This window comes from Lynx rufus, unplaced genomic scaffold (assembly GCF_022079265.1).
Source record: "Lynx rufus isolate CCGP_SWC_20201006 ecotype Redwood Valley unplaced genomic scaffold, mLynRuf1.p SCAF_12, whole genome shotgun sequence".
NCBI lineage: Eukaryota > Metazoa > Chordata > Mammalia > Carnivora > Felidae > Lynx > Lynx rufus.
The window spans coordinates 8303753-8330581 of record NW_025814826.1 but is presented as its reverse complement, the minus strand read 5'-3'; the positions used below and the strand labels follow the sequence as shown (position 1 = coordinate 8330581).

At 42.6% G+C, this 26829-nt stretch overlaps 2 protein-coding genes across 5 annotated transcripts in view; one reads left to right on the top strand and one right to left on the bottom strand.

Annotated features, from left to right (window-relative positions):
- TCEA1 (transcription elongation factor A1) overlaps positions 1-2720 on the top strand; it is a 43823-nt gene extending 41103 nt beyond the window's left edge. For both annotated transcript variants that reach the window (XM_047073927.1, XM_047073928.1), the window contains one exon: positions 1140-2720. In XM_047073927.1, the coding sequence (XP_046929883.1) occupies positions 1140-1148 (9 nt within the window). In that variant the 3' untranslated portion in view covers positions 1149-2720. The remainder of the gene's footprint in view (positions 1-1139) is intronic.
- Positions 2721-8291: 5571 nt separating this feature from the next.
- The window catches only part of RGS20 (regulator of G protein signaling 20), an 87014-nt gene continuing 68476 nt past the window's right edge, over positions 8292-26829 (bottom strand). For all 3 annotated transcript variants that reach the window (XM_047073723.1, XM_047073724.1, XM_047073725.1), the window contains 3 exons: positions 16865-16951; positions 11731-11965; positions 8292-8480 (listed from right to left, as the gene is read on the bottom strand). In XM_047073723.1, coding sequence (XP_046929679.1) covers positions 8292-8480; positions 11731-11965; positions 16865-16951 — 511 coding nt within the window. The remainder of the gene's footprint in view (positions 8481-11730; positions 11966-16864; positions 16952-26829) is intronic.

Genomic DNA, 26829 nt, shown 5'->3' with positions numbered 1-26829 from the left:
CTGAGCCTTCTTATCACCTATATACTCCTGAATTAGCCCCACATAGGCAAGCTTATGTTTAAGTGATCCCTTCTTGAGTGATTTTTGTGAGCCACAGAAATGTAATTTAAACGTGAGAGAAGATTTACACATCACTTCTGAGACCAAATAGAGATAAGGATGTTCAGTTTGTTTGGTTGGAGAGCTCACCTGGTAGGAGTATAGTCTTTGGAGCTAAACAAGTTTTGAACTCCTTTGTTGCTTATCTTTTTAGTGTATTGTAATTTTACGTCCTGTTAAGTGTAAGTAATATCTACATCATACGCTGTGGTGAAGAGTACAGATAATATATTTAAAGTGCCTGATAATTGTTGGTCTTCCAAAAATGCTGGTTGTATTTATTAGTTTTTGAGAAAGCTTGTTTGATGCTTTTTTTTTTTTTTAAAGCTATACTTAGCTTTAGACCTTTTGCTCTAATGCTTAAATTATTCACGTAAGTTAAAGCATTTCCTGAAAATCAGAGGTGAATTAAAAGTAGACAGGTGGGAGTATTCTCCACAAATATGGTATAGGATTTGGGCCCTAGACATTATTTTAGAGGTTGAAGTTTTCACATTGGTTGAAGAGAGGGACATTCATTATTTTCAGTCCTGTTGAGCAAGTCTGGCTTTTCCAGATAGCTCTTTGGTTTACTTTGCATAATGGATGATGATGATGATGGTTACTATTACTGTGCACATTGCAGTTTGTTTTGAATACAGGCTGCGTGCAACATAGCTGTGACATAGTACCTGCTGGATTTTAGGAGAGTTCAATTTAGTGTAGAACGGTGATGCATAGATAGGGTGGCTTACTCTAGAAGTGTAAGTTTGAAATGAATTTTTGTTTTGGAATTATTTTTTTTAACATAAAACATTAAGGGCACTTAAAAAATATTTTATACTATTTCTTCAGTTATATATTCCTACTGATTCTAAGTTGGAAAAGTCAAACACATAGGATAGGAGACTATTCAGTCTGAGAAATATAGCATCTTTTTCAAAAATGCCTCTTCCTTCAGCAGTGTAAGGTGTATACTGTGTTAAATAGGGGTGGGGTATACACTCCATTGTCTGTATTTAAAGGTCTCATGAAATACTTCTCTCTTTTTTTTTTGGCAGTTCTGTTGAGTTGGAAGAAATGGCAAAATGCCTGGACCATTAAATGGATTTTCTAATTAGCTTTAAAACTAGGCCATCTAGTTTTCCTGCAAATCAGATTTTTAAAGTAACATACATCCCTTGGGTTAGTCTTGGTTTTTGACATAGCATTCCTTCCTTAAATGCCTTCTGTAGTATCAGATCATTAGGGAGACCACATAATAATTATATGGTATCTGTTTCAAAACATTTTTTTTTTCATTTTTGTAGTAAGTTGATATTAAACTTTCGGCAGTTTATTTTTACCTTTTTTTTTCCTTTTAAAAGGAAAACGTACCTTAACTTTTTTACAGTCCAAAACATACACTGTAGAAATGTTATTCTTCTCAGTTAATACATAAATGGAAATTGCGTTTTTTCCCCATATTGGCACATACCTGCAAATAGCAAAGGAGAAGAAGAGGTAATATAAGTTTATCAGATGTGTGTGTATTCAGATAATACTTGACCAGCTTATCTAAATTGTACATAATATTTGAACTAGCCTATGAGATTGAACTTAATTATTATGTTCACAAGTCTGGGATAATTAGATATTATTTTGCATTTGTAACTAACCGTGATAATCATTTCTTGTAATTTCTTGTACATGTTTATGACTTGTTCTTAATAGATTTTACTTTTGGAAACATGACTTGACTTTGTTGAAATCAGTTTGGTTTTGTTGTTTATTTACCTGTTTGACTTTGTAGTGTATTTTGGTTTTGCAGAACACTGTTGTAGTTGAGTAGGTTTTTCAAAAATCCCAGCAAAGGCAAAGAATGAAATCTTCTGACCATTTTCCCCCTCATAGGAAGACATACCTGGGAAGAAAATGTTAGTGTTTTAGTGCAGTATAGTTACTGTAAACAGTTTATGACTTGATTTTGATTTGGAAATCTTTACTGACCAAGGATTAAGTTTAAGGACTATATATATAAATCATTAAAGCTGTGGTCTTTCCATATGGAGGTTGATAGAAAATACTTTTGTCCTGAGTCCAATTTCTCGACTCTTTTTCTGTCACACAATGAATGAGGTTGTTCAACAAACTGAATATATGGGCTGTAATGCAACTGGTGTTACAGTACAGATCTTAGAATTAAATTTTTTTTAAGTGCGTACCATTTGTTTTGTTAGGAATAAGCAAAAATGATTTTCACGTAGATTCCTTAGGGTACACTTGCTCTAGCACATCTGAGAGGCCACTTTTACAAAGCCCCCATTTTTATCATGCTAAATCGATATTCTATCAGACTCCTGTAGAAAGACTTCAGTATATGCTTTGCACTCCCCTTTGCTCCCTTTTCCCATTTTTTAAATGCAAATCAATTTGATGTAACACAGAAGACAACATTAAAGGTCCATGTTGGGGCCCCATGTGTGAGCATTGACCCACTGGTACTGTCCTATCTCTACTTTGTCAGTTCTCAGATTAACCTTTATCACTTGAAAAATAAAGTGCATTTTTGGAAGAATAAAACTAAAATAGTACCACTTTTAAATTAAGTGATCCATTTTTAAATTTGTAATCCAATAAAGTTTCTTGTTATTAAACATGTATCACATTTTGTCATTTTATTTAGACATGGACACTTGCTCTACCTTTGGTTTCAAAATTTCTCTCCCGATTCCTAAAGTTTTTAAAGGATGGTTTTAATTAAGTGATGCCTGCCCAGTTTTAAGTGAAAACTAGTGTTGAGCTGTAGTACAGAGCATGCTTTTCTCTTCTCTTTTCCTGGACTCCTGGGGAGGGAGGCAGGAGCGGTTCCAAGTAGAGCCCACAAGCATAGGCCGTGTGTGCACTTAGCGTGATCTGAGAGACCGAGACTAGTGAAAAATACTAGCCAGTTGTGAAGCCATAGGAAGGAAATGTTATCACAGGTAATACTCAATAATATTTATTTCCAGGACAAAGTAATTGTGTTAAATGAATACACATAAGAATTAAATTAGACCTATGTGGTAGGAATTAATGAAGAACCATCCTAGGAAGGCAGAAAATAACCACCTTGGTTTTCTTGCTCAGAGGTGATTATAAGCATTGATTACCCAGTATTGCTAAGCCATGGCAAAAGTTCTGAAACATTTATGTACACCCAAACATCGAAATCTGTTTATATCTTAAAAATGGGGAAATAAGTTTAAAGTACTAAGATAGCAAAAGAAATAACAGACTATACTTTGAATTCTTATAGGTGCACAGTGATCGTCCTTAGAGGTCAAAGTTTAAATTGAGGGTTTGAATTTACTTCTCAAAATAAAAACTACAGTTAAAAATGTTGGGCTTTAAAGAGTTTTAATCTTAACTCTCCTCCTTCCATACCATCCCCCCCTCCCCACACACACTCATTTAGCTGTAGAAAATTAGCCCTTTAAGAAGAGATATCCCACCGGGAACTGTGATGTGAATAATCACTGGCATAAAAATCCACATATTTTTGTCAGTTTCAAAACTAAGAAAAGTACCAACATCGAAGATGCTGCTTCACAGTGAATAGTCGGGCTCTGTGCCAACAGCTCGGAGCCTGGAGCCTGCTTCAAAATCCGGGTCTCCTTTCTGTCCCTGCCCTTTGCCTTCTCTGTCAAAAGTAAATAAACATTAAAAAAAAAGAACACAGTTACTGGTTGACAAGTCCCTAGGTAATAATGGAAACATTATGTTGGAGAAAGGTGAAGTCAGTTGAAGTCAGTCGAAAGTAGTAAGAGCTGTGTATTGGAAAAATCTCACGTGGCTCTCCTAGATAACCAACAGCTGTGACTTACGAAGATGGAGTTGGAAAGCTTCTATGAGACACTTGTTCCCTGCTGGATCTTTTAACACCTAGAATACTTGTCACATAGTAGATGCTCATGTGATAGTTTTTCTTGGTTGTATTTGTGTATTCCATTTGTTCTTGACCGCATAGGAGCTGAGATGTAAAGTGTGTTCCACATGTTGAGGACCCGTGGAAGCTGGTTAGATAACCACCGGTTGGCAGTGTTTTGGACTCCCGACCGGCTGACTGATTGATTGCGAGAGCAAGTGGGCGAGGGGCAGAGAGAGGGAGACTGAGGATCTGAAGCCGGCTCTGCTGAAGGCAGTGAGCCTGACGGTGAACCGCAAGATCATGACCTGAGCTGAAGTCAGATGCTTAACCGACTGAGCCACCCAGGCACCCTTAGATGCACAGCTTTAATTTTTTTTTTTTTTTTTTTAACGTTTAGTTTTGAGAGAGACACAGAATGCGAGTGGGTTAGGGGCAGAGAGAGGGAGACACAGAATCTGAAGCAGGCTCCAGGCTCCAGGCTGTCAGCACAGAGCCCGACGTGGGGGTCGAACTCACGAGCTGTGCTGTAAGATCGTGACCTGAACCGAAGTCGGACGCCCAACCGACAGCCACCCAGGTGCCCCTAGACTCCCAACTTTAAAGGAAGAAATGTAATGAGTCAGAGTCTTGGGAGTTCTCTTTTGGTACCTTAATTCTGCAAAGTGATGCAACAGTTTTATCATTAATGGAAACAAGCTTTTTTCAAATTGACTTGTGTACTCTGTACTTGTTTACCCAACTGGTGGATGGAAAATGAAAGCACAGGTGACTACCTCAAATGACTTGCTCTGATTCCTCTCCCTGGGTGCTATAAAAAGACAGCCAATTAGTATTATTACTTTTTCCTTTAATGGCCTTGGCTACAAAGATAGCAACATTTGATATGTGATCTGCCGTATGGTCAGTTAAATCAGCCCAAGCGTTTCCAAAATTGGAGAACTGAGCTACTTTGAAATAAAAAGATTACTTTTTTTTTTTTTTAAACCCTTAAACGTGGTTTACGGCATATATCCAAATCATTTTTATAATAATGCCATTTGAAGGTATAGCTGATGTAAAATAAAAAAGCAGGAACCGTGAGGGGCCTGGGATGGAATGCCCTAGCTACCCCTGTCGTCTTTTTGGCACTAGGGCCCAAACATCTTGTCCGACCCACTTAGCCTTCTTCCTTCCGTGTGACCCTGGGGGTCGGCCGCAGTGTTCCCCTCCACTCCACACTCCTTCCCTGAGCCTGCTGTCTGAGAGATGACAGAAACACTGTTTCTACTGGGATAGCTAAACGAGCAGGAACTGCGTCTAGGGCTTCGCTCTGCCATTTTGCCCACGATACGCACAGTGTCTCTGTGTGATGAAACCGAGGGGAGTTGAGATGGAGAGACGGTGTGGGGAACACTGTGTCTGGATCCAATCCCGGGGAAGCAAGAACTACCCTGGACTTCTCCTCAGGAAAGCCATTCAATTTCCTTTGTGTTTTGGCCAGTTTGATCTGCATTTCTCTAACAAGCAACTGAACAAAAGTTTTTTGGGCGCCTGGGTGGCTCAGTGGGTTAAGTGTCCGACCCTTGATCTCGGCTCAGGTCATGATCTCACAGGTTTAAAGTTTAACTTCTCAGCTAATGGATATGTATATTCAGAATGGTAGATATTTCCAGATTGCTTTCCAAAAAGTCAAACTAGTTTACCTGTCAACAGGATAGAAAGGCCCATTTCCTGACACGTTTGCTAATAGTGGATCCTAGCAAACCTTTGGTTTTGGCAGATCTAGAGGGGAAATAGTAACCACTATCCTCTCGTTTGAATTTGAATTCGGTTTAATCTTTTTGTCTTTATGACCATCGTTTTTAATCTTTTTAAATAATTTTTTAACGTTTATTTATTATTGATAGAAAGAGACAGAGCGTGAGCAGGGGAGGGGCAGAGAGAGAGGGAGACACAGAACCCGAAGCAGGCTCTGGGCTCCGAGCTGTCAGCACAGAGCCCGACGCGGGGCTTGAACTCACAAACCGTGGGATCACGACCTGAGCCGAAGTCGGAAGCTTAACCGACTGAGCCACCCAGGCGCCCCTATAATGTTCTTTTTTTAAAAAGCTCTTATCTTTAAACCGTCCCGGAATTTTTATTTATATATCAGTTTTTTCCAAATGGAGCGCCACCCACCCCAACAAACTCTTCAAAGTTTACTTAAGAATATTCAAAAACCTTGGAATTGCATTGAATTTGAAGGATACTTTTGGAGTGGCTTCCGGATTCTTTCGTATACATAGATGGCACTACCCATTTACTCACTGGATTAGTAGGTAGTAGTCGGGAGTTCCATAGCCACACGGGCTGTGATGATCTCTTTCTGAGATGTGACACATTGTGAAACAAATTTGGAATGGAATGTTTGTTTTTTTTAATTATGGAAAATTCTGTTTTCATGGTATAACTCCAGTTCTACAAACATTTATCAAATACTGTTCCTAGATTATATATATAATGAGCGATAAGGTTTATTTCCAATGCCACTGGAGCTTACGGTCTAATGGGACAGATTGGTAATCATAATTTGTAAACTCAGGTAAGTATCCGTATAGGAAAATCCTGGAATCCTAAAGAATGGCACCCAGCACAATGGAAGTATGAATCAGGAGGTCAGGTAAGGCTTCTTGGAGGCAGTCGTGTGTGGGTAAATCTTAAAGGAATGGCTGGAGTTAGCTGACTGAAGGGTGGCGTTGTAGAGAGGGGTACGGGTAGCAGTATGAACGGTATGAGTGGTTATGAAGGTAATAAGTGCCTTGTCTATAAGCATATATTCTAGGATCTAAACCGTGTGTGGGGTTGGCTAGGGAGCCGTAGCCCGACTATAGAGGCCCTTGCTTGTATGCTATAATGAGAATTTGGTATTTGTACTCTGGGCAATCCGGAGTTACTAAAGATTCTAAGGAGTAGAGGGAGGGTGTTGGGCAGATTTGCGTGTAAGATGTGGCATTTTGGAAGGTGGATTTGAAAGGCTGAGATCGGGGCAGGGAGACCAGTTAGGGGGCTCTTGGCAATGATGATGGCAGGTGTGAGATAAAGGGGATGGGAAGAAGGAAGAGACCTGAGAAATATTGAGGAGTAAAGATGAGCCGGGCTTGGCGATTGTGTTTGCGAGGAGAAAGCAGGGAAAAGTTAGCACCTGGGTAGGAGCGTGGGTGGCTGGCTGGGTGATTGGGGAGGGGCTTGGAGGTGGGGGGCCAGTGGGTGAGAAGTCAGAATCTGGATGTGTTTCACTCCTCTGGGATATACGAGGGGAGGGGTCCGGCCGGCAGCTGATTGTGACGTGTTGGAGGAAATCTACACCGGGTCCTAATTTGGGAGCCATGAGCATGTTGGCAGTAATTGAAACAATGAGAAGGGGGTAGAAGACCCGGGGGACTCCTACAGATTAGTAAGGTAAGTAGTAAGCCAGAGCCTAAACCTCGCATGTAACCCTTCTTATTTAATCGGACGTTCCCAAATATTGACATGTGAAAAAAAAAGAGATAAAACTCTTGTGCTTTATTTTTTTAGAGTGAAAATGCCCATATTTCTTCGAATAATAAAAACGGAAATATGCTTATTTGAAAGTTTTGTTACGAACACGACTAAGCTGTGAGTTAAAAGTCCATTCTTTAGGCTGGCAGATTGCGATGATAAAACAGTGACTTGTCAACAAAAGAATTTTCTAAACACTACTTCCCTTACGGAACAGGAGACCGACCCACCTAAGAGCACAGTTCCTTACATTATCTGGTATAGATACACATGCACCTATATGTATCCGCATACGCGTCTTCTGAGAGCGCAATACGGTCCTTATGAGTAGTGGGGACACATCTTGGTCAGATGGGAACTGGGGTCCGGTAATGGCACTGATAAGCAAAACATTCAAGACAGCCCGACGGAAGGAAGGAGTAGCTAAGAAACACTTGAATGCCTTTTCTTTGGGAGGAAAGTCATCAGATACTGAACTCAGACAAAACGAAAGCAGTCCTGTTTGCTCCAGTGGACGTACATGCCCCAGGCACGATAGTTTTCTAGTATATCCTTCGCCATTCGCAACATGCGACTGTTACTGTGAATGTAAACATACTATCTTTTTCTAAGGCGGCCGTACCCGTCGTTTTCCAAAAGTGTCACTAACGGTGGCTGCAGCTGACATTGTGAATACACAGCCTTCTGTGGAAGGAAGCATCTGTTATTAAAATAGCCCGCGGATGACTCTAGCAAGAAGATCCTACTGTCTCTAAGTTCCCTGTACTAGACATAGTCCATGAGTTCTTTTATTATTTTATTAATAATAAATACATTTGATAACATCCTATGCTTCGACTGATTTCTCAGATAAGGACTGAAGCAAATCTTTATAGAGGGCAGAGTTCATGAACCGGGGATACGAGTCTCTGTGCATTAAGGTGTAGATCTGAAGTTGGGCGTCATCGAATATGTGTTGGGAGGGCTCTCCCATGTTCCTGTTGATGACTTCTCTTACGCGGGAGTCCAAGCTGACCTGCCAATCGAAACAAGTAAGAGTTGTGTTAGATCTGTGTCTCTCCGGAGACCCATCCCAAACTCCCGTGGCTTTTTTTTTTTTTTTTTTAAATCCCAAACCAAACAAAGTTATCCGAAAATCTAAATTGCTGAAAGAGAAACGGAACACATAGTGAACAGGGGTTCTCTAACTTCAGTGGCATCAGAAGCCACTTGTTAAACAGATTGCAGGGCCCCACCTGCAGAGTGTCTGATTCGGTAGGTGTGGGGAAGGCGTGACGATGTGTGTTTCTCACAAGTAATGCTAGTGGGGATCGCGATGCTTTAGAAAACCACATTGTCTTATTTATTAAATTATTTTGAGTTCATTTATTTTGAAGGAGAGAGAGAGAGCACACGCATAAGCTGGGGAGAGGAAGAGAGAAGGAAAGACAGAATCCAAGAAGGCTGTGCCATCAGCACAGAGCCCCATGTGGGGCTCGAACCCACACACTATGAGATCAAGAGTCAGATGTTCAACCAACTGCGCCATCCAGATGCCCCCGTTTTCCTTCTTTAAAATGTACAGTGTCCTTGGAAGAAAAAAGCATGCACAAACTTACCCCTTGCTAATTTCTTAACACCATTAGGGCTAAAACCTGGAGGTCCCAGGCTGTAGCCAGCTAAGAACACAGTCACAGATTTCCAGGAATGTCCGACCGGCTGCCGAATGGAAGCTACTCAGAGCCCTGGGCGAGGGTTAAAAGCGCACAGGGCCTGTGTTTAAATCCCAGCTATGCCACCGCTTAGTTTGGGGGCTTAGGCAAAGTAAACCGTGCCCTAGCGAACTCCTCCACAAAGGGGATGATGATGACGGTAGCTGGGGGGTGGGGGGATTTAATGAGAATTTATTTAAAGTGCGTGGAATTCAGGAAGTCCTTAGTAGATGTCGGCTCCTTCTCTGATGTCTGCCTCGTCCTAGAGAAGGCTGTCTCCTAGACCAGAGCAAGCCGCTGGGCTCAGACTTTCCCCAGGCTGCAGAACTGAACTCACACATCTTCCCTGCTGCGTGAAGAACATTTACTGGCCCCTGGCCCCCAAGCTTATTCCTGCAGCAGCCCTCAGCACGAGGCAGTCCTCTCACAGAAGCTTCCCGAGTGTCAGGCCCGGGGGCCCAGGGGCACAGCTCCTGCCAAAGGAGGGGCTTGATACATATCATTGGCTGGAAGGAAGAAGAAATCATCTGCTCTTGTTGGAGAATTAAACCGAAGTACTACAGAAACCACTGGGGACATTCTAGCTCACACACAGATGCGGCACACGGAATTACTTCGTTCTCTGCGGCCTCCGCACGAAGAAGGTCTCTGGGAGTGTCAGCTCGGGATGACGGAACGGACACAGACGGCTGCTTCGTGAAGGGGCCACCCAGGGTGTGACGACTCTGCCAGGTGCTGTGTTGGGGCTCTGCACCTGTCCTCCCTTGTAATCCTCCCAAACGAACAGGGACATGGTGATGTCCCCTTTGTACAGATGAGGAAACAGACGCCCAGAGAGGTGCGGAAATATACCAAAGGTTATGGAGCCACTAAACGAGAGAACCAGGGTTCAAACCCAAGTGCATCTGACCCCAAAATCTAAGCTCTTAAAAATGTCGATGCTGTTATATTTCAAGTAATAGATGCCTACTTTGGGGAAGAAAGGGTTATCTTTTCATACCCATTTTTGCTTCACACGTTTGCTAACAAGTGTTTCGGTTCTTTGATGCTTTAAAAGTCAGTGAGGAAAAATCGCATCTCAAAAAAAGGAAGCAAAATCATGACTAAATGAGAATGTGTAGAAGCACTATATTGAAGGACGAAAATTCTCTTGCTTTTGTTAACCCAAACTGGAAATGACTTTTCTGAACTCTACATTCATACGTCTGTCAACGGAGTAGCTCCAACTTAAAAACACAAACTTAAGCAAAGTGGAGCCCCGCTGTCTTTCTCCCAGGCATGATCCCCGTCCTGTCTGCCCAGTTTCCATGAACTATGCCACCGTCCAGCCCGCCCAGACATGTGGGAATCGTCCAGACGCTGGGATTCACCTCAAATGAAACCCCGCCTCTCTGGTTTCCCTCCAGCTGACCCCACTATGGCTCATCGTGTCTTGTCTGCAGTAATCAGTCTGGTAGCTTCCCCCGCCTCTCGTCTCCTCCTAATCCACTGTGCAGCTACACCGGTCTTTTGAAAACCCAAATTCGACGATGTTGCCAGGCTAACATCCGAGGGCTTCCCAAGATGACCATCAGAAAACCTCAGCATGGCCCCCAAACGCTTCGATGCTCTTAGACCGCCCCCTTTCCTGAACTCTCTTCCTGCTGTCTACCAGCAGCCCTAGTGGTTTGGGAGACGTGTCACGGTCAGTGTGCCAAACTACTGACGTTCTCACAGTTCATGGGACTGCATGCTTTTACCCTCGGCACATCGAGTCCCGTCCTCTGGGATGTCTTCATCCCGTTGTGTTTCTGGTCATTTCCTTTTCACATCCTTAGTTCGTCCATGGCATCTCCTAGTTCCTGTGCCTCATTCCTGCCCCACCCCCCGGTTGATGGCTCACTCCGCCAGCCCATGTGGCACACCAGGGACTCCATGTCTGTCTGCCCCCTTGACCGAGCTCCTTGACAGGAGAGGCCCTGGTTTATTGACTTGATATTCTTAGGGGCACGTAGGAGGAAAGAATGGGTGATTTTACAATTAGAGCTACAAGATGCTGGGTTTTGAGATCAACCTGACCCCCTAGATTTTAGCTTTGGAGGAACAAAAACTGGGGATGGAAACTTGATTGATTTCACTCATCTGATTTCTCTGCTATAAGGAAAGGACCCCCTAGGGAAAACCTTCGCGGCCTCCGTATCCTATCAGTGATGCTATTTCTATTAAAATAAAAGTACCTGTAAAAAAGATTTTGCTCAGAATAAGGGGATACTTTTCTTTAGAGAAATGCTTACAGGGTAGAATAGTTTCAAGCGGTGTTTACAATAAAATGCACAGACTCCCCCTCCTGGAGAATCCGAGGAAAGTCACGAATGCTTTTTTTCCCAGAAAAAGGCACAAAATCTTTCACAGAGTTTAGGGGGCACTCAGAGCCCGCTTGTGAGACCACAGTCAAAGGCACCCGAATGCCACGAGTCTGGGTGCAGTGTGTTCTCTATTTCGGAGTAACTGTAACCGTGTCAGGTGACCAGACCCTGAGGGGGTTCATTTGACCAACGGCCTCCTGGGAGGAAACCTCTGGAGTAGGGTACGTACCTCTTTCGGAGAAAGAATGGAAATGTAGTCTTCGTAGATTGTCCTTGCTTTCTCTTCGATAACGGTCTTATTAGCTTCCTTTTTCAGCTCCTCACACGCCATCCAGAAGAGCATATTTTCTTCACTGAATTCTGTTCGGAGGAACTCCCGGAAGGCATTCCTTCCCGCCGGGGTGAGCATTACCTTGTCGAACGACTGAGCCCAGGCGCTGACTTCTTCCAGAGTGGGGCTTGGGCTTTGGTGGAGACAGAAAGAGAAGGGCCAGGGGGCCGCGGTTACTGGTCTTCGCAATTCAGCACCAGAAACGCACCTTCTCCCCAACCGGGAATGGAAATGGGCGCCTAGGAAGAGAGCGGGAGCTGTTCCCATTTCCTGGCAAAAGCACGTGCGTGTGAAACTGTTCTCGCCGGAGGGCATGGCCACTGCCGAACTGCCGGGAAACCGGTCGCTAGGATGGCTGCTGAGAACGCGTGCGTTTGCACCTAGAGGAGTCCCGGCAAAGCTTTAAAATTGTTAACGGTGAAGAAAAATCCCGGAAGCAGCTGACCAGAACTCTCCAGTCCCCCGCGACAGGACTAAGGCAGACCTCAGCACACTGCCTTCCAGAACAGCAACGGGACTGTGTCTCGTTTGTGGTTTTTAACACTGGAAAGAGACCGGGGGGGGGGGGGGGGCGCCTGGGGGGCTCAGTCGGTTGAGCGTCCGACTTTGGCTCAGGTCACGATCTCACACTCTGGGAGTTCAAGCCCCACGACGGGCTCTGTGCGGACAGCTCAGAGCCTGGAACCTGCTTCGGATTCAGCGTCTCCCTCTCTGTCTGCCCCTCCCCCACTCATGCTCTGTCTATCTCAAAAATAAACGTTAAGGAAATTTTAAGAAAACATTAATTTTTTTAAGAAAAAAATTAATACAGAGGGATCCCATGTACCATGTGCCCACTTTCCCCGAGGTGACGTCTTGCAAAACTACAGTACTCCACGGTCCTCCTGGACATCTTTGATAGTTGAGTTCTGCTCGCTTATTTTTGGGATTCCACCTTTAATCGGTTTAAACATTTCAGAGACGATTATTTTACATTGTATTACAGATAATTCTCACACCTGAAGTCCTTCAGGCTCTGAATCCAAGTATTGTTTCTACTGCCTGTCATTTGGGGGCTGTGTCCTTTTAGTTTTAGGTTAGCTTCTGGTTGGTCTTCGCCTTTAGAAAATGGAGAGTGAAAGTTGGGGAGATTTTCTTTCCTCTAGAGAGGGTGGGTACCTGCTTCTTTGGAAATACATCTAGGAGGTGTCACCGACCCAGGACCACCAGGGCTCCTTTCACAGGTCAGGGCTTAAGCTGCGATGTCCCTTTCAACGCCCTGTCCCCACCCTGCTCTGCACTTGTTCTCAGAGAAAACCCTCCTGCCCGGTGCTTAGCTGTCACCACTCAGGGTTGTGCTTATTTTTCATTTGGTTTTGTTTTTCAGGCACTTTGTTGTTTTCCTTACTGTCTATGAGTCCAGCGATGCAAAAACTTGAGAATTATGCAAAATCTGTTGTTCTGCACCGGGGGGGGGGGGGCCTCCCATGATCTAGTCCGCCATGCTGCCGAAGGTTCTGTGTTCAGTTTCGAGGGGTGCGGGCTGGGTACACAAAAATCGGATATGTAACTACTTGCCCTAGTTATTCATAGAAAACACACACTCACATATACAGAGGTTCGTGGTGTAAATTCTATGTCCCTTTCTTGAAATTGTATCTTGAAGATGGATTATAATGACCCAGCAGTGAAGCATGCATAAAAGCTCAAGACCAGAGAAAATGGGTTATAGAAAGTAGTCAGCAAACAAAAAAGAACATAGACGTTCAAACCATAGTTTCGAGTTTAGTTTCTAAATTAGATTCACTGTGTATAGAAGGATCCCATTTCAATACAACTGTGTATAAATGCATCGAAAATTCCTTTGAGGATATATAGAAAAACCACTGATGGCAGTTATATCCGGAGATCGGGGCAAGGTCTACAAAAAAAGGAAGACTGGGTTTTTACCGCAAAACTTTTGTAGTGCTGGGCTTTTGTTTCCATATTGGGTAGATTTTTCATCATGAACAAAAAGTATTGTGTATGAAAACCTACAGTAGCTGTCATAACTAGGAAAATTCGTTTTTTTGAAAATTTTTAATGTTTATTTTTGAGAGGGAGAGAGACAGAGTGCAAGCAGCGGCGGGGGCAAGGTGGGGGGCAGAGAGAGAGGGAGACACAGAACCCGAAGCAGGCTCCAGGCTCTGAGCCTGTCAGCACAGAGCCCGATGCAGGGCTCGAACCCAAGGACCATGAGATCATGAGCTCAGCCCAAATCAGATGCTTAACCAACTGAGCCACCCAGGCGCCCCTAGGAAAATTTGTTTTGAAAGAAAATGTTTTAAAAGATGTTGAAAATATTATTTAAAGCATAATAATTTAGAGTAATCTGCATAAAAATCTTGGAGTCTTTTCAGAAAGGTTAATCAAACTGGTGTGGCTGACTACAGTGTGCTAACTTATGTTCCCTAAATAGGAGGATTCAAAAGATACCTTTTTACTCCTTCAATTTAAGAAATATATATTAAAGAATGACTTTGAAAAACTTAAAGGCAATCGGTAGTAGACGTTTATTTATTTTTTACTTATTTATTATTTTTAAAATAGGAGAGAGCAGGGGCACCAGGCCGGCTCAGTTTGTAGAGCGTGCAACTCTCGATCTCAGGATCGTTTAGTTGGAGCCCCACATTGGGGGGTGGAGCCTACTTACAAAAATAAAAATATAATAAAAATAATAAAAATATTTAAAATAAGAGGGAGCATGTACTTTCCGTAGTACTGAAGAACCTAAAAGCAAAGAAGGCACAGTTCATGTAGCAAAAGCCAAAACCCAAACCAAACAAGCAGAAATTAAGGAAATAATTAGGAGGTCTTACCAGGATTCAAAGAATATGCTGGAAGATTAAACTTACCAATCGTCATCAAAACAACTGACCCACTGTAACTCGATTCTAATTCCCCATTTAGAGACAGACCGACCCTGGGCCAAAATCCGGCGTAATGCTATTTTCAGGAAGCTTACTAAGTATTTAAAAAATTAAGAACAAATAGACAGGCAAAGACATACGAGGCAAATGCAAATAATAATGTCTAAGTAGAATGGGAAACACAAGGCATTAAGTTAGAAAGAGTCATTTCACGTTATTGAATTTAATCGAGAGCAAGTAATGGCCGGCAAATATTGCGTGCTCCCAGGCTCACGACAACAGCCACAATAAACTAGTATTATCCCCATTCCACACACAAGGAAACTGAGGCAGAGTGTGGCTAAGTGCCCGAGTTCGCACTGGCAGGATGGGTACAGCCAGGCCTAGATGTGGGCATTCTGGTTCCAGACAGAAGAGCCTTAAAGCTTTGGTACAGAATACAACATACTAGAATACGTAAGATAAAAGTCATTTTTTAAAGTTTGTTTGTTTTAGTGATCTCTACACCCAACACGGGGCTTGAACTCACAACCTCCAGATCAAGAGTCACACGCTTTTCCAACTGAGCCAGCCAGGCGCCCTCAAGATAAAGGCTATTTTTAAACAAACTCATAAATTTTGCCAGATTTAAAAAAAGTTTTTATTTATTTTTTTAGTAATCTCAGCATCCAGTGTGGGGTTCAAACTCATGACCCTGAGGCCAAGAGCCTCACGCCTCCAGCTGAGCATGCCAGGTGCCCCAAATTGTGGAATATTTTAATATGCTTCCCAGACTTTGAGAAATCTGGGTGAGGATAAAGAAGATAAAGAATGGGGGGGAAAAAAACCCACACACTTAAGTAACCTTTTAGGCTACTTGGTTTGTTTTCCCTTCAAAAATAAGCAATGTAATACAAGACCTATTTGAACACAACTTTTAGGGTATTTGTCTAGTATCTGTAATTATACAGGCATAATACCAAGAAAAAGTATTAGAATAGGGAAGTGAGGGGCGCCTGGGTGGCGCAGTCGGTTAAGCGTCCGACTTCAGCCAGGTCACGACCTCGCGGTCCGTGAGTTCGAGCCCCGCGTCGGGCTCTGGGCTGATGGCTCAGAGCCTGGAGCCTGTTTCCGATTCTGTGTCTCCCTCTCTCTCTGCCCCTCCCCCGTTCATGCTCTGTCTCTCTCTGTCCCAAAAATAAATAAACGTTGAAAAAAAAAAATTAAAAAAAAAAAAAAGAATAGGGAAGTGAAAGTAAGTCAGTACAGGAACAAGAAGAGGTAATTTGGGGTGCCTGGGTGGCTTGGTCACTTAAGCATCCAGCTCTTGATTTTGGCTCGGGCCATGACCGCGTGGTCATGAGTTTGAGCCCCGGGTCAGGCTCCACGCTGGCAGGGCAGAACCTGCTTGGGATTCTCTCTTTCCGTCTCTCTCTGCCCCTCTCCTGCTTTCTCTCTCAATAAACTTAAAAAAAAAGAGAATTTAAAAATCTGACATGGAAAGGAATTTATGTGTTTTCTTTCTGACTTTTCCCCCCCAAAAGACTTAAATTAAAACAGTAATACATTAGCTGAAGTATAAATTTATAGTTAAGAAAAAAACAGACCTTTAGAACTTTCCTGAAAACCAAACGTGTGTGTTTCGCTATGGTCTTTTTACATTTTTTTTTCAATGTTTATTCATTTTTTTGAGAGAGAGACACACACACAAAGCACAAATGGGGGAGGGGCAGAGAGAGAGGGAGACACAGAGTCCGAAGCAGGCTCCAGGCTCTGAGCTGTCAGCACAGAGCCCGACGCGGGGTTCGAACTCACGAACCGCGAGATCACGACCTGAGCCGAAATCGGATGCTTAACTGACTGAGCCACCCAGGCGCCCCTCACTATGGTCTTTTTAAAAGTCTGCTTTATGAAAATAGGATAACGTCATGTTTAGTCAAGAAGCATCGATTTATATTTGTGATTAGCAGGGATGAGATTAATAACGGAACTAATTTTTCTCCCTGTCACATAATGAATTCTGCAGAGAGAAAATGTGGTGCCACATTATGATTTGATGTTATTAAGTTGCAGTTAGAGGAACTGTGTGTTACAGTGCAAAAAAATCAAAATGATAAGGCTAGCATTCTGTCAGTTTGGCAAGCTAAACAATAACGAGACTTTACCTTTCTTCACAGGTTGGAAGGTCTTCTCGTCTGAGTTCATGGGAGGCCCTCCTGGGTCTCTGTTCTTCTTGGTTTCTAACAGTAAGACTGCATGAAACAGGACATTTAAGTGTCACTTGAGATCATTCTGTATCAAGGAATATGTTAAAGGTTTTCTTTTTAAGTAATCTCTACACCCGTGGGGCCTGAACCCACAACTCCCAAGATTAAGAGTTGTATGCTCTATTGACTGAGCCAGTCAGACATATCAAAGAGTATATTAAAAAAAAATTTTTTTTAATGTCTATTTATTTTTGAGAGAGACAGAGACAGAGTGAGAGCGGGGGAGGGGCAGAGAGAGAAGGAGACACAGAATGTGAAGCAGGCTCCAGGCTCCGAGCTGTCAGCACAGATCCCTACGTGGGGCTCGAACTCATGAACCGTGAGATCATGACCTGAGCTGAAGTTGGACCCTTAACTGACTGCGCCACCCAGGCGCCCCCTCAAAACATATATTATTAAAATTTTTTTAATGTTTATTATTTGTTTTTGAAGGAGGGAGGGAGAGAGAGAGAGAGCACAAGTGGGGTAGGGTCAGAGAGAGAGGGAGAGACAGAATCCGAAGCAGGCTCCAGGCTCTGAGCTATCAGCACAGAGCCCGACGCGGGGCTTGAACCCACGGACTGTGAGATCATGACCTGAGCGGAAGTCGGACGCTCAACTGACTGAGCCACCCAGGCGCCCCCATGAATATTTTAAAGAACTCCAGGTTACCAAGTAGAATTTCTTTCTTTTCTTGAAAAAGACTGACCCAGATTGGTTTCCTTAAGAAAACCAAAAGTATGATGCTAAAGTATTAGCAAAATCAATGATCATATTGTGGTCTACACTAGTTGAGGGAGAGTTTATGTTTAGAATAGTTATTTTCATAAAAACATGTCCATTAGAAAGTAATAAAAAAGGTCAGGTTATCAGGATGTTTTGGGTTTCATTTCATTTTTGCACCTTGAAAAAAAGTGTATGTTCTCCAGTCAAAATGGAGGTTTTAGATCTTCATAGGCACAAATACAAAAGTGTTGGAGAAAACCAGGAAAGCATACAATCAAAGTTTATTATCTTCCACGAGATTTTAAATTTCCTTATATCCTATACATTTTTTTTTTGTAAATTTATTCCAGTTGTTTTTGTTGTTACTGCAAATGCAATGTTCAACTCCACCTAATCTCCTAACTGGTTACTGTTTGTACATATCAACTTTCTTTTTTTTAAGTGTTTATTTATTTTGAGCGAGAGAGCGTGCGCAAGAGAGAGCGCACAAGTGGGAGAGAGGCAGAGAGAGAGAGAGGGAGAGAGAATTCCAAGCAGGCTCCGAGCTATTGGTAGAGAGCCCAGCGTGTGGCTCAAACCCATGAACAGCGAGATCATGACCTGAGCCGAAGTCAACAGTCGGACGCTTCACTGACCGAGCCACCCAGTCACGCCAAGGCTCTTACTTTCTTAATAGCTTTATTGAACCATCGTTGACACATCATGAAGTTACTTGTTTAAAGTGCACAACTCAGTTGTTTGCGGCATAATCAGAAGGTTGTGCAACCATTACTCCAGAAGGAAGCCCCATGTAGCAACCCCTCCTCATTACCCCCGACACCCCACGTCCTCCGGCCCTGGACATGTGCTAACCTATGTCCTGTCTCTCTAGATACACCTCTTTTGAATGATACAGCATGCTGTCTTTGGTGACTGCCTTCTTTTCACCTGGCATGTTTTCACGGTTCCTTCATGTTGTAACGGGTATGAGTACTTCATGCCTTTTTGCAGCTTAACCACCTTCCGCTGTGTGGTCATATGAAGTTTGCTATCCATCAATCAGTTGATGAGTATCTAGGTTATCTGCCCTTTTTGGCCATTATAAATAATGACACTGGACACATTCTGTGGATGTTTGTTTTTCTCTCTTGGGTAGATACTTAAGGATGGAAATGCTCTCATATGGTAACTCCATTTTTAACATTTTGAAGAGGTCCCAAACTCTTTTCCAAAGTAGCAGCACCATTTTGCATTCCTACCGGCAATGTTGGAGGGACCCCTTTTCTCCACATCCTTGCCAACACTTGTTACTGTCTGTCCTTTTTATTCTCGCCAGTTCAGGGGGTATGAAGCGGTATCTCATTGTGGTTTTGCTTTGCATTTTGCTAAATGGCTAATGACGTTGAGTATTTTTTCCTGTATCTATTAGTTATTTGTACGTCTTCTTTGGAGACCTGTGTACTCAGATCCTGTGCCTGCCTTTAACTTGGTTTGTTTTTTAGGGGCGCCTGGGTGGCTCAGCCGGTTAAGGTCGGACTTCGGCTCAGGTCATGATCTCACGGTTCTGAGTTCGAGCCCCGCACCAGGCTCTGTGCTGTCAGCAGAGTCTGCTTCAGATCTTCTGTCCCCCTCCTCCCTCTCTGCCTCTCCCCTACTGTGTCTCTCTCTCTCTCTCTCAAGATAAATAAACTTAAAAATATAAATTGGTTTGTTTTTTTTTATTTTGGAATTGTTAAGAGTTCTTTACATTCTGAAGGCTATTCTTTTTTACACTAATTCTGTATCTTTCTACGATTTGAATTCTTTTGTGTTTGCTTCAGCTGAGCAGTCATTCTCTTGGCATTTCCGAGCGTACTCTCGTATCTTCTGCAGATGGAGAGCCTTCTCACTTCTCTTCCGGTTCTTAGGCCTCAGGTTGTTTTCTCTTGCCCAGTTGCATCAACTGATACTTAAAATCCAACGTTAAAACAGCAGGGGACAACAGACATCCTCGCCTGGTTCTTGCTTTTGGGCAGGAATGCTTTCAGTTCCCTATTAATTTCAAAACGGGGGCGCTTGGCCGGCTCAGGGGCATGTGACTCTTGATCTCAGGGCTGTTGAGTTCAAGCCCCACGTTGGGGGTAGGGATGACTTCAAAATAAAATCTTTAAAACGTTTTTTCAAAATGGATTATTACCGTTATTTCAGTTTGCTTTATCTGACTATTGCCACTGTACTATCTTTTCTATCCTCCTTATTAAACAGCTTTCCTCTCCACTCTTTCTACCATTTTATAAAAGCAGTTCAGCCTATTTTCAGCACATCTGCTTTATGGATTTTCAGCAATGGCGTGTGTGCGCGCAGCTCTGTTTTTCTTTAATGCAAAGTCATCAGACGCGCAGGACGCTCCCGCCTTGTTGCTTCCGCGATGCCAGTTTCAGTAAATAACGGTTTCTGAAAACAAAAACAAACTTAGGAGGCATCTGGAGGGTGTGCTGGCTGCAAGAGCGTTAGTACTGCTTGACTTAGGCTTCTTTTGTTACGCAGAAAACATCACTACACAATGGGTACGAAAAATCCAGGAGGAACAGAAAGGATGAATTTGACACAAGGTTTCTAAGAGGCCCGGAAGTTATATTGTGAATTGAATGACACAGTCTTCATTTAAGCTTTGATATTTTTTCCACGTCTCATTGTTTTTAGAAGTAGGAATATATATATATATATATATTTTTTTTAAATGTTTATTTATTTTTGAGACAGAGAGAGACAGAGCACGAGCGGGGGAGGGTCAGAGAAAGAGGGAGACACAGAATCTGAAACAGGCTCCAGGCTCTGAGCTGTCAGCACAGAGCCCGATGTGGGGCTCGAACTCACGGACCGCGAGATCATGACCTGAGCCGAAATCGGCCGCTTAACCGACTGAGCCACCCAGGGGCCCCAAGAAGTAGGAATATTTCTTAATGAGATAATGTGTTCCTAAAAAAGTGAGAGGTATACTTTACGTCAGTTTTTAAACCTGAGTTTCTTGTTAACTGTCACAGTAGAACAAGCCAAGAAAACGTTGCGGGCGGTTAAAATAGTTCCTCGCCACATGGAAGAACTATTCAGTGAAACAAGTCCCATGGTTAGATACATTTTGGTAAATTTTTTAGTTCTGAAGAGGAAGAAATTCTTCAGTCTTCTAGAAGGGGAAAGAAAAAGTTTATGTTTTAGGGATCAAGCATCTGAATGGCTCCTTTCATAAAACGAAATGCCGTAAGGCCATGAAGCAGAATTCTGAGAGAATAACAAGGGCTTACAAAACATACTGACATTTACTCTTCTTAAAAATCGACTCTACTATGTATTAGCAACAGGGATAAATCGCAAGGGCATGTTGGGGGGGAAAAAAAATCAAGGAGGTTAAATATTGAGACAGTTGAAGTTTGCTGTGTACTTTCTTCCATCCCATTTCACCCGTCTACTCCAGAGAGAATACCATCCTGAATCTGTTCTCACTCCATTCATAGCTATGCTACTCTATTTATAAATATAAATATATATAAATACAAACACATATTTCAAATTTTGCAAAGGTATTATTATACGATATGCACTGCTTTACAATCTGTTTTCTATTTTTAATTTTTCCTCCAGCACATGAATTTTTTTTTAATTTTTTTTTATTAAAAAAATTTTTTTTTAACGTTTATTTATTTTTGAGACAGAGAGAGACAGAGCATGAATGGGGGAGGGTCAGAGAGAGGGAGACACAGAATCCGAAACAGGCTCCAGGCTCTGAGCCGTCAGCACAGAGCCCGACGCGGGGCTCGAACTCACAGACGTGAGATCGTGACCCGAGCCGAAGTCGGCCGCTCAACCGACTGAGCCACCCAGGCGCCCCTACAGCACATGAATTTAAATGCTGTGTGGTATTGCACTGTAACTACACTGCAAAATATTTACCCATTTTCCTGTTCATGAACCTCATAGACATTTTCAGTTTTTGTCAAACAGATTCACGCTTCCATGAATCGTCTCATACCTGTCTCCTTTTGCATGTGTGCAAGAGTTTTTTTTTTTAGGGTAGAGTGTTACATTTAGAAGGCTATGTATTTAGGGGCGCCTGGATGGCTCAGTCAGTTGACTGTCCGACTTTGGCTCAGGTCATGAGCTCATGGTTTGTGGGTTCGAGCCCCGCGTCGGGCTCTGTGTTGACAGCTCAGAGCCTGGAGCCTGCTTCAGATTCTCTGTCTCTCCCTTTCTCTCTGCCCCTCCCCTGCTTGCTCTCTCTCAAAAGTAAATAAACATAACAAAAAATTAGAAGGCTATGTGTTTAACTTTCATATATCTGATCCTTGTTTGTAGGAGCACAAGTGGATTATGTTTCCTGTTTTATTTCATTTGCTTATTTTCCTTTTGGTCATTATGTTCTTATTTGTCTCCTGAAGTTCTTTCTTTATGTGCTCTAGGTTTAATTTCTTTCTTTGTTAAATCCACTGTAATTATCTTCTCCCAGGATGTTCTATCTGCTCATTTTATTTCTGATATATTTTGTTAAACACATTTTAAAAACTGTTTTATCCAAATATAATTCATACACCATACAACCCCCAATTGCAATGGTACCAGTCAGTGGTTTTAGTTTATTAATACAATTGTGCAGCCTTCACCATGGTTTTAGAACAGTTCATCATCACTGTTAAATGAAGCTCTGTATACATCAGCACTAACTCCCATCTCCTCTAGTCCTAGGCAACTGCTAATCTACTTTCTGTCTCTATTCTGGACGTTTCACATAAATGGAATCATACAGTAAGTGGTCTTTTGTTTCTGGCTCCTTTCACCTAGCATCATCTTTTCAAGGTTTATCCATGTTTTAGCAGTTTTAATACTTTATTCCTTTGACGGTCAAATCCCATTCCACTGTATGGATATACATCACGCTTTGTTTATCCATTCGTTAGTTGACGGACATTTAGATTGCTTCCGGTTTGGGGCTAGTATTAATCACACTGCTATAAATATTCGTGTACAAGTCTTTGTGGGAAATAGATTTTTATTTCTCTTGTTAGGCACATTTTAACCTTTTAATGTGGCCAACTTAATGGATCTTTTAAAAAAGTAATTCTTCCCAGTGCCAAGATCACAAAGATATTATCCTATATTTTACTCTCGGCCTCTCACCTTTAGGCCTGTAACCATCTGGATGAGTTGATCTTGGCTTTTTGGTTTTTTTGTTTTTTGTGGTTTTTTTTTGGGGGGGGGTAGGGAGAGACTGATTTTGTACGTGATGCAATACAGGAATATGAGTCTATTTTTGTGGATTTGGATACCAGGTAGGGTGACCAACTTTCCTGGTTTGCCTGGACTCGTGGGTTTTCTGGGACGTAGGGCTTTTCACTGCTAAAACCGAGACATCTCGGGCAACTGGGTTGAGCTGGTCACCCTAATACCAAGTATCTTGGGGTTTGCTGAATAGTTTATTCTCTCTTTTGTCAAAACCACTTTTGTCCTATGTTTATAGTTTTCTGTATTTCTTTTCTCGTCTTCCATTGGTGTGGAAACTACATGTTGTACTTCTGACTAATGAAGAATACCATTAATTTGGGAAGAAAATGTAACTTTGGTCTAAGTTACTTGGTGTGTCTACCATGCACATGAGATTATTTGTTTATGACTTTGGATTTATACTTTTTAGTGTTTGTTCATTTATTTTGGGGGAGAGAGAGTGCGAGCAGGGCAGGGACGGAGAAAAGAGAAAGAGAGAGAATCCCAGTCAGGCTCTACACCGTCAGTGCAGAACCCAGTGTGGGGCTCGAACTCACGAACTACAAGATCATGACTTGAACTGAAATCAAGAGTCAGACACTTAGCCGACTGAGCCACCCAGGTGCCCCTGTACTGACACTTTTTAACACACAATTAAATATGACATTTTATAGCTATATTTGATCAGTCTTGTGTCCATCATTGTTACTTGTTTCCCATGACTACCCTCTGGGTTCACTTTTTCTTCCTGAAGTATATCCTTCCTTATTTCTTTTAGGGAAGGTCTGAAGGTAGTTAGCTCTCTAGGCCTTTGTATGTCTGAAAATGTCTTATGTTATCCACACTCTTGAGTCATAGTTTGACTGACTTTTTCATTACTTTTCTTCCATTCTTTGAAGACACTGCTCTCTTATATTATTTTAGTCAAAGTTATAATTAACATACAGTGTTGTATCAGTTTCAGGTGCACAACTGAACAGTTCAACACTGTTTCTCATTGCTCTGTTGTCTGTTAAATACACACACAATATGTGCTACGGAAGTGTTGGCTAGGGCGATGATGCCTATGTACGGCTTTATGATTTATTTGCCGTGGCCGGTGCCAGTAGAAGCCTACTCTGGGACCTGTGGCCACCCGCTGTGTCTACTCCATCAGTCCCATACATTGTTCAGGCCATGGTCTCAGCCTTCCGTGTCCCTCTAAAGCAGCAGAGAAGGGAGGGGTGACGGGGTAAATGGGGGTCTCACCCACACCAGGATATCCCTGCACATCTCTCGCACAATCAGCTTTAATTAGCTCACTGAAACTCATTAGCAGAGTGAAGGCTGGAAGGTGGGGCCTAAACGTAGTCCCTTCACCATTGGCGGGTATCCTCCCTGGATACCCACGTGTGGAGGGTGTGCCACACGTGCTTCTCCTCCGGTTTCCAGCCGAGTCCTTTAGACGCCCCTCGGGGCTGAAGCCTTGCCTTGACCAAACCAGACCGCTCGGCTCCTGCCAGCCCCATCTCCCCCATATTCCCACCTGCTGTATAGACCAACCACCCACCACCATGGTTCCATCAGTCCTTGGAGTGTCGTGTTGCCGGCTCCCATCTACCAGATCGGAACTTTCTGGAAGTTAATGCCGGCCCAAATCAAGCAAGAGATCAAACTCTCCTGGACATTTAACTTCAGCCTCCACTGGCTTTACCCCAATTATAACGGTCCTGTCACTGTTCTCGATCAGCTACACTGTCACCTGGTCGTCTTCTCCACTGGGGAGTGAGGTCTTGGCTCAACATAAATTTACAATAACTTAATTTCCAATAATTTTAATTGCCTAAAGTCAGGCACACATTTGGTAGGCAATAAGCACTTTTCATAGTCACGATTTCAGAAATGCCACCTAAAGTTCCTACGATTTCTAGGTGTAAATTGTATACACTTCTCCAGAACTTTAACAGGGACTCAAATGGTCAAGGATATTTTATATTCAAGTTGTGTCTCTCTCTTTTTAAGCAAACGCTGTGTATCTTCCTGTACCAGTAAGTTATCTTGTGTTTTTACGTTTTTCTCTGTTAAGCATAGATTTTGACATTTCTCTTTATTAAAAATTGAAGTTGATAAAAGAGAGGCAGAAGATAAAAATCCATGCTCTCTCTACTTAACCTTTTAGACCCACCGTGACTTCGAACACTTCTACCAAGCCTTTATTACCAAGTAGAGTGCCTGAGTTCATTCCTTTCTAACCATCTAGTTACTGTTTTTGCCCCCAAAGTAATATTTTATCACCAACTGCCTTAGATTATTCTTTAGTTGTTTAACACACTAAACTGATTTGAATAGAAAGTCCCTTAAAAGCTAGGATACGTGGCCCCTTTGTGTGTGTGTGTATATGCATATGTGTGCATGTGTGTATGTATGTGTATATGTGCGTATGTGTGTGTGTATGTGTGTGTGGCTCTGTGTGTGGATGTGTCTGTCTCTGTGTATGTGCGTGTTTATATGCATGTATGTGTGTACATGTCTCTTTGTGTGCACGCATGCAAGCATGTGCATGCATGTGTGTACATGTATGCATATGTGTATGTATGTGCATGTCTCTGCGTATGTGTCTCTGTGTATGTGTATACATGTATGTGTATATGTATGTGCATGTGTATATGTGTCCGTGTGTGTATATATATGTATGTGTCTGTGTGTATACATGTATGTGCATACATGTATGCATGCATGTGCATATGTGCGTGTGTTTGTCTCTGTGTATGTGTGAGTGTGCATGTGTCTCTGTGTACGTGTATATATGTGTGTCTGTGTGTCTCTGTGTATATATGTGTGTATATGTCTGTGTATGTATGTATGTGCATATGTGTATACGTGTCTGTATGTGTATCTCTGTGTGTATGCGTATGCATATGTGTGTGTCTCTATGAGTGTGTGTATGTGTGTGTATGTGTCTCTGTGTGTATATATATGTGTATGTGGGTGCATATGTATATATGTGTCTCTGTGTGTGTGCATATGTCTCTGTGTATGTGTATATATGTGTGTGTATGTGTCTGTGTATGTGTGTATATGAGTGTATGTGTGTGTCTATGTGTCTCTCTGTGTGTATGTGTATATATATGTGTGTCTGTGTCTATGTGTGTGTATGTGTATATATGTATGTATCTCTGTGTGTATGTATGTATATGCATGTGTGTCCCTGTGTGTATGTATGTGTCCCTGTGTGTATATATGTGTGTATGTGTATATATGTGTGCGTCTCTGTGTGTATATGTGTGTCTGTGTCTCTGTGTGTGTCTGTGTCCCTGTGTGTGTGTCTGTGTCTCTGTGTGTGCGTCTGTGCGTGTGTATGTGTCCCTGTGTGTATATATGTGTGTCTCTGTGTGTATATGTGTGTATCTGTGTCTCTGTGTGCGCGTCTGTGCGTGTGTATATATGTGTGTGTATGTGTATATATGTGTGTGTCTCTGTGTGTATATGTGTGTGTCTGTGTCTGTGTGTGCGCGTCTGTGCGTGTGTATATATGTGTGTGTATGTGTATATATGTGTGTGTCTCTGTCCCTGTGTGTATATATGTGTGTGTATGTGTATATATGTGTGCGTCTCTGTGTGTATATGTGTGTGTCTGTGTCTCTGTGTGTGTGTCTGTGTCCCTGTGTGTCTGTGTGTGCGTCTGTGTGCGTGTCCCTGTGTGTATATATGTGTGTGTCTCTGTGTGTGTCTGTGTCTCTCTGTGTGTGTGTCTGTGTCCCTGTGTGTCTGTGTGTGCGTCTGTGTGCGTGTCCCTGTGTGTATATATGTGTGTGTCTCTGTCTCTCTGTGTGTGTGTCTGCGTCCCTGTGTGTCTGTGTCCCTGTGTGTCTGTGTGTGCGTCTGTGTGCGTGTCCCTGTGTGTATATATGTGTGTGTCTCTGTGTGTGTCTGTGTCTCTCTGTGTGTGTGTCTGTGTCCCTGTGTGT